Source organism: Myzus persicae, unplaced genomic scaffold, assembly GCF_001856785.1.
Source record: "Myzus persicae strain clone G006 unplaced genomic scaffold, MPER_G0061.0, whole genome shotgun sequence".
Classification (NCBI taxonomy): Eukaryota; Metazoa; Arthropoda; class Insecta; order Hemiptera; family Aphididae; genus Myzus; species Myzus persicae.
The window spans coordinates 507,714-516,588 of NW_019100647.1; the positions used below are offsets into that span (position 1 = coordinate 507,714).

The following is an 8,875-nucleotide window of genomic DNA, read 5'->3' on the forward strand; positions in this document are numbered from 1 at the left end:
TTTAGCCACGATGGGCGGGAGGTAGCATAGCTATTGAACCCCCCTCCCCTTGATCAGTTTTTGGTATGCTCTATGCGCTGTATGTATGGTAGGTATTTTATAGTTAGGTATGTATTTGAGAACTTAGATTCATTATGGAATCGTTACTTTGGCGCCGAAACTAAGCAAAACTGTGAGCTGATTATTATAATACCGTACCATTCCATATTATGTAAAAATATTTATTATTACTCATCTGATTCCATCTGGTTCTAAACCTGATACCAAATAATACCTCAGTTTAAGAAAAATGAAGAAGAGATTGAGATTTTACGTCAACAATCTATAAAATATTATTACAATAATGAGTTGGTACTTAATGATTACAATTATAATTGTCTATAGGGTCGTCAAAATTATTCAAAATTTGATAACGACTGAATAATAATAATATTACCCACAATTAATACGAACAAAACAAATGTATTTTTTTCGAGGTACCCGATTTAAAAAACGAATACATCTACTAACTTACAACATCCTCACTCCCCCCTCCCCCCTCCACGCTTTTACCCACAAGCTCCATAATTACGACGCTGAACTATTTTAACAGTGCCGGCAGGAAGGTAGGTACCAACGCGTGAGAGTAGCTGCTGGTGTGTAGTAAACATATTTTGATATTATAAATTATAATATATTCGACGATCGCGATACGATTTTTTACGAGCGCATCCGGTGACATTGTACTGTTTTGTAGGGTTTTCATTCCGTTTGATTTCAACTGTGGTGCGTTGTTATTATTATTATTATTATTATTATATTATAATATAATTACCTCCGCGCACGACCGCCTCGGCAACTACGGTCGCGGTTTATCGCGGTGGTAGCGCGAATGAATAATATAATAATATGTAGTTTTAAATGGACGAACCGACGACGATGATGACGTCCTTTGTGAGTCAATTAATAAACTCGTTTTCAAACTGCACCGCGTTCTGTTGTAGTACACAATATCATTACAATAATTCACTGCAGTAATACATTGTTATATTATGTATTAATGTAATTAACGTTTGGCGACTCGCAAGACTGCGAAGATTATACGACTAGTGACTACGTACCTATCGAACAAATTTATTTTGTTTCGCGACGAAATAACGACGACGAGATAATTGCGTACATAGGTAGGTACCTACCCTGTAATTAATATATTTTATTAACGGTAGTCGATTTAATAGGTATTAGCATTGATTTTAGAATATACTAGTATATTCTAAAATCAATGGTATTAGGGACATTACAAATGACAAGTCCAATAATAAATCATTCATTTTAAACGTTTATTTTCATTAATGACGGTCGTCCTTCGAACTGTGTATAAAATATTTAAAATAGCCGCAGAAGCCGGCGCGGCGGTCAGTGCCGACAATATTATAGCTTTTCCTGCCGCCAGGCACCAGCCGTTTACTCCTTCATTATCTATGACGACGGCTGACGACACTCGGCGAGGGTGATAACGTGAGAGACTGATAACCCAAGCGCGCCCCCCGAGATAATAGTATAACACTAAACACTGTAACACCTTTATAGTTTGTAGTTGGCTAGTTGGAATTGCACAGTGCACAGTGCACACTGCACGACGATTAGATCGGGGGCCGCCCGAACCGTCGTCCGCTGGCGAAAAACGATTTCTAATTCTGAGGTTGTTCTTTGAGACTCGAAAAGGTCCGATCCGGTCCCAGTCTCTGTCTCCTCGGATTTTTCACTCGAATCCCCCGATGACGACGTGTCGACAGCTCCGCGGACGACGGTCGCATGACATCTCCTGTTCGCCGACATGGTGATGACCGTCCAGGTAAAACGAACAAATATCTCTTTTCACTCGTCCGTTGTAAGCAACGGGTGGACCTGTGGTTTGTGTCCGTACGCAATGTTCAAAATTATCTTTGAATTTTAAATATTTTGAATGTACAATAAATATTGTAGGTACCTATTTCAAATTATAATTGTATGTGTTCCACTTTAGCTTCTTTGAATTTGAATTAATAATATTATAGGTATGTCTTTAATTAATATTCAAATAAATTATATTATTCATCCATTTAACTATAAGGTATAAGTTATTGATATAACAATATTATTCACCATAAGTGCATAGTAGATATGACTGATTAAAATATAATGTGAGGGTACTTACTACTCTCATATTTTTCTATAGAGTAGGTTATACCTACTTTTTCACATACCTAGTTTTGAATATTTGTTTTAAATAGTTTCAAGTGCTAAATATTAGTCCTAATTTAAACAGTTCCTTAAATATTTGAACAAAATTTAAATTTAAAAAGAAAACTGACACTGTCAGACACTTGACTCTAGTTAACATCTATGAATAAAAATGTAAGTACTTGTACCTACCTACCAAAAATAATACATTATTTATTTAACAATGTTATAACTACGATGATATTAAACTACCTATCTAAAGAATCTTTTATTACATCCATCTTGTTTAATGTTAATAAATATATATTATCTTTTAAGCATACATTTTTAATATGCATAGAATATTTGTTTATATTTCATTTTATTCTAACTAACTTGCTATAACATATATTTCATCAAAATATTACTAACCTGTTAAATAAATTCATTAATTACTTAACTAAGGACTTAACCCGTCATCACTATCAATGTTAGTATTTTGTAGTATTTGGCTAACATTAAACTTATAATTATTATTAGGAACCACTTATTCAAATAAAAATAGATTGTCTTGTAAACTATGTATACCTCTTATCGATGTAATATTATGCTAAAATAACAACAACAATAATATGTAAATATCTATTTGTGGGTATTATAACTGGTATTATAACTGGTCAAAATACCTCAGTTTGATTTTTAAAATGAATATTTTTTTGCCATCAAAAATTATTTGTTTTCAATCTTTTGTAAATATGGAAAATTTGAATGACAATTGCTATTAACAATCAAATTTTTGTAGGATAGAACTAGTTCAACATTTTTATCTTTGGTTCACTATTCTAAATTCATTAAATAATTCACAGGACCAAAAAAATGATTGGTAATATTAGCGTAACTCCAACACAAACAGTAACAATCATGTTACAAATCATAACAATACCTACGACAGGTTAACATTTATTAATTATTCAGTATTAATATCTTCATACTTTTTTCATTTTCGTAAAATGATTATTACGGTCGTATCCGTGGATATTAAGCTAATTCACTAAAAATATCCTTATGTTAACTGCTATATAATACTAATTAATTTATTAATTTTAACTCTTATTTCCTTTTTTTTTAAATATTTTACAGAATTGTTAATCATTAAAACATGAGACAACAGGGATGGCTGCGCATTTTGGCGTTTTTAGCTTTTTCATGGGTAGCATTCCTTTTGGTGACTGTTAAGCTTGTAAGGCAACAAGATACCAACGACGGAGATTCATCTCAAAGACTGGCCAGGGCTCTTCGAGAACTTGATAAATTACATAAAAGCAATGCTGAGCTTAATGCTTTAGTATTGGATTTGAATTACAAGTATTAACTTTTTTCATAATATTTAACAAAGATTTGAAAGAATGTTAGCTTGCATAATTTATTGAGTTTTAAAATTCAAATTTAATAAGAAATATTAACACTGTTTTATTTTTGCTTTCTATATTTTAGTAAGTATATTTAAATTTCATTTGAACTGTTGCCAATAGTTATTGAAATATTTTACAGTACCTATATAATTTAAAATACTTATTTATAGTAACTATTTTCTTTCAGATCTAATATGCAATCATTAAAAATTAACCTCAAGTTTTTATATTTTTTTTTATAGTCCAAGAATAGACAACAAGAAAATTCTTTTGTCTTATTTCCAAAATTCTAAACGAAGTGGACTAAATGGTCCATCTGAAGAATATGAACTTTCACGTCGTCGTATATTTTCAAACACTAAAGAACTTTGGTACTATGTCAACTCTGAATTGCAATCCTTGGTCAAAGAAGATGATGGTGTCACAGTGGAACACATTTCAAAAATGAAGAACATTATTGGTGAACACTATAGATCTTTATTAAAAGATGTATCAAATTTAGCTGATGTTGATGGTCATACAGTATGGAGACAACAGGAATCTGAAAATTTGAGTAATTTAGTCCAAAAAAGATTGAAACATTTACAAAATCCATCAGATTGTGCCAAAGCAAGAAAACTAGTTTGTGACTTAAATAAGGTTTGCCACTTTAAGATCTAATTTTTTTGTTTGATTCATGAAAGTTTAAACAATATATAATATGATTACAGGGTTGTGGATATGGTTGCCAACTGCATCATGTTGTTTATTGTTTTATTGTTGCATATGCGACAGAAAGAACATTAATTTTGAGGTCTAAAGGTTGGAGGTATTCCAAAGGAGGATGGCAAGATGTATTCTTACCGTTAAGTGATACATGTCTTTTACCAAATGGAGAAACAACCAATCGGTGGCCAGGTAATTAATAATCACAATTATTAAATTGTCTTTTAATTAAGTTAACTTAGGATAACTTATTATCAAACATTCTAGGTCATCGAAATACTCAAGTTATTACTCTACCTATCATTGACTCAATCAACCCAAGACCTCCTTTCCTTCCTCTTGCATTACCTGAAGACTTAGCTCCACGATTAAATGTATTGCATGGAGATCCTGTGGTTTGGTGGATAGGACAATTTCTCAAGTATATGCTTCGACCACAACCAGCTACTAGTAATAAACTAGATGAATATGCCAAAAAAGTTAAATTCCAAAAACCAATTGTCGGGTAATTGTTGATTTAATCATTTATTTTTATTTCATGATTTTATTAGAGTTAATTATTATTAGAAACGTGTATTATATGGATTGTCTGTATTATAAACATAATTTTTTTGTATAGAGTGCACATTAGAAGAACTGACAAAGTTGGTACTGAAGCTGCATTCCATAAACTAGATGAATATATGGTACATGTTGAACAATATTACAAATATAAAGAACTAACTGATAAAGTCGATAAAAAAAGAGTTTATTTAGCTACAGATGAACCAAAATTATTTTCTGAAGCTAAACGCAAGTATGTAAAATACTAAAATGTAAATGTAAATAATTGTCTAGATAAATTAATTTTTATACTTACTTTCTAGGTATCCTGAGTATGAAATAGTTGGGGATGAAGACATTTCTAAAACGGCATCAATCAGCAAACGCTATTCAGATCAATCGCTAAGTGGTATCATAACTGACATACATTTTTTGTCTCTTAGTGACTACTTAGTATGTACTTTTTCATCACAGGTAAAAGACAGAATAAAAATTATTTTTTAAATTGATATTAAATTAAACCCCTATTGTTTACAGGTGTGTCGAGTAGCCTATGAAATTATGAATAGTCTCCATCCTGATGCGTCAACTCTATACACATCTTTAGACGACATTTATTATTACGGTGGTCAAAAACGCAGACTTCATGTAGCTGTATTACCCCATAAGGCTAATGGACCGCATGAAATGAATTTACTAATCGGTGATGAGATTGCTGTTGCTGGTAACCATTGGGATGGTTATTCAAAGGGAACAAATTTAAGAACCAAAGAAAGTGGCTTATATCCTACATTTAAGGTTTGTACTTGACATTAACAATAGCTCATGAAAAATGTTATTTAAAATATATTTATATCAAAACTTCAATTTTAGGTGTCCCCGAAAATCGAAACTGCGTCTTTTGCCAGTTATCCAGATGTAACATTAAGTACTAATGAATTACAAGAACAAAAAAGGTAACTACGATACTGACAATATTATAATATAGACTTATACAAATAGGCAACAGTTATGTGCTCATTATACCCCAAAGCTTGGACAATTATATTTTACCTGATAAATAACATATACATACTACTATAATTTTTAAATTATTAAATTAGGTACAAATAATTGTAGTGCAATTAAGTTTAACTTATTATTATTTAATTGTATTACAGTTAAATTAATTTCAATTTTACTGTGATCGCATCTTAGTTTAATATTAAATATTAATTATTTTTTGCTCTCTACTGTATTAACTAGTCTTTATATGCTACTTAAAATGGCACTTGTATTGTTATGCTATATACCAACAAATTATTACTGTCATATTATGCTATTTATTCCCAAAGAAACTGTTAGAAAAAATAGTACATCACATACTTAATGTTTATTTTTTAAATAACTATATTTAAATATATTTTTGGATTTTATGTATAATAATATAAATATATATTTATTTTAGTAGTCTGTATCTAAAGTAAAGTAATTAATCAAGAAACTATCAGACACATATTTGTGTTCACTATTTATTTATAATATTTATTTATTTTATAGTTATAAAAGATAATCCACATTATTATTGAAGTTCTAATTTTGATTATTATAAAAAAAAAATCTGAAGTCAGTGTTAACAGTGTTTAGAGGTTTATTGGAAATATTTAAGTAAACTGGATGTCTTTATAGATGAAGCTTCTGGTCTCAATAGTAGAATTGTATCTAAGGACAGTAGTTTTAAATGTTTTACTATAATAATATGTAGAAGGTTAATAACAGGGGCGTGTAACCAAAAATTTTTTAAGGGGTGTTTTTATTTGATATTTAAATTTAACTTGTGGAGTTGTATACCCTCTATTGTTGTCATCAATCTTCATAAGATCATTCAATTATTCAAAAAATATATATTTTAACATAATATATCATTATTAGTGACTCATTAGCCCTTATAGATAACATATCAACAAATTGATGGTAAAATAGCATACACTCAAGTGCCTATAAAATTGATCATGACCAATACGTTGAAACAACTAAATATTTTTGTCTTTTCTCTTGTTATTAATTTGTTTGTTTGATTTATTTTATGTATGTTACATACTTTTGAAACAAATTTTATTTTTTAAGCTCCAAATAAAAATATATTAGCAGCTTCTTTATTTTATTTTTTACCTTTAGGTTCTTAACAAAGTATTATTTTAGAGTAACTATTTATACATTCTTGTGTATTTGTATATTATTTATTATATTTTTTTTATGAAATACAATACATTTCAATTATTAAGACATTATTTGCCAAATGTCAATGTTTTTAAACAGAGTTTGTATATTTGTGCGAGTAAAAAAAAAATTCCTAACTAATTGTTGCCAAAATATCTTATTACATTTTGATAAACTTAATTTATTTACTTTATTATGCTACAATTATGTTTTAAAAACTAAATTAAATTATTTGTGATTTGTTTATTAGTACCTGATTATATTTTAAATTCATAAATAAATGTTGTTTTAGAAAAATTTGATTGTAATAATCAGTTATTGTATCATGTACGTAATGTACATCGTTAAACACATGGTATTATTTTTCAATCAACTACTATTCGTGTTATGTCCACAGTCCCCCTGGTTTTTAACAGTATTAGTTATATCAGTGTGATCCAATCCTCAAACTTCTTTGTTTGCCCTCTTATATATATGAAACTATATTTCATAATTTAAAAATGTTTGCAAGAGGCATGCGTTTGTTAACACTAGATTGAATAAATGCATTATACGCTATACAGATCTATACAGATTAAACTATTAGGGATAATAATAATCTCCAGTGAGCAGGAATGTTCTCAAATCATTGCAATATTTTTTTTTTTGTTCCTCCATATTATTTAAATGTATAATTGTCCCATGGACTAAAAAAGATTGGATCACTTTATATTTATTTATTTGGACAGTTACATTATCGCTTTATTAACAACAGCTTTTGGGCACAAAAATACAAACTCTGTTTAGATTTTTAGAAAACATGTTATGTTTTATTTTTTGAGATTTTTCTATTATTTTCGTATTATATAACACTGAAGTTCATGGTTTTTAGTTTAGTTTATTTATTATTTTTGGAAATGTAATCTAACATAGGAAATTGTATTTAAAATTAAAAAAAGCTTCTTTTTGACAAAATTCAGTGTATGACCAAATTTTTCTTGTTCAATAATAATTTATCTTTATAATCCTAGTATATTATTCTAAAATGTAATTTATATAGTTATTGTTTTTTATTTGTGTAATTTATATGTTTTTAGTTAAAACTTATAACTGAAATGGGTGGTTGATAATTCTTTCCTTACAATGTTACAGTAATTTTTATAAATACATCTTTATTTTCTTAATGTTATCTTCTACCCATTTATAATTAAAATGTCAGTCCATGAACATACATCGCATTATGTGATAAATTAATAAAACATTGTATTTTCTGATAATGCTGAAACTGTAGTTTATGAATATTTAAATTTGTATACATCTGATCTCTTAATTTTATCATTCTCGAACAAATTATTTCTCTTATACTATTATTTATATTATAATATTTTGTGTCAAAAAATAATTGATTCAACTTTCTATTATTGTGATTGTTTAAACATTTATTGGTCAATACTACTTTTTTTAAACTATGCCAGTATTTTATGTATTATTTTAAACAAATTGTTTGTATTATACGTATATGACATTGTATTAATGTTTTTTTTTTCATGATATTGTATTTTAATTTTCAGTTTACTTACTACAATTTGATGTTGTAAATCACAAGTATAATCTTGTATGATAAAAATGCTTAATTTTATTACTACCAGCTTAGGTATTCCCACTTAAATGATACCATCAATTTACCCAAAATGGAAACTGCATCTAAGCCAATGAAATCCTGATTCAGGAGTATCAAAAACTAAATTACTCATTTACTCTTGTATTTGGTGTTTAAAAAAAAAACTAGGGAAATTCTATATAGGAGGTTCTGAGCTTACCTCATAATTGAATATGTCACAGTTATAGATATATCA

At 28.6% G+C, this 8,875-nt stretch overlaps 1 protein-coding gene across 2 annotated transcripts; it reads left to right on the forward strand.

Moving 5' to 3' along the window:
• Positions 1–645: 645 nt before the first annotated feature.
• On the forward strand, positions 646–6,921 carry LOC111038776 (alpha-(1,6)-fucosyltransferase-like). Of its 2 annotated transcripts, none has more exons than XM_022322014.1 (9): positions 646–1,163; positions 3,322–3,546; positions 3,836–4,232; positions 4,304–4,490; positions 4,566–4,803; positions 4,918–5,094; positions 5,165–5,315; positions 5,379–5,639; positions 5,715–6,921. In XM_022322014.1, the coding sequence occupies exons 2-9, from the start codon at positions 3,341–3,343 to the stop codon at positions 5,799–5,801; spliced, it is 1,704 nt and encodes a 567-aa protein (XP_022177706.1). In that variant the 5' UTR covers positions 646–1,163; positions 3,322–3,340; the 3' UTR covers positions 5,802–6,921. The 2 variants fall into 2 exon arrangements, with proteins under 2 accessions (XP_022177706.1, XP_022177699.1); XM_022322007.1 differs by lacking the exon at positions 646–1,163 and adding an exon at positions 1,589–1,834.
• Positions 6,922–8,875: the final 1,954 nt, after the last annotated feature.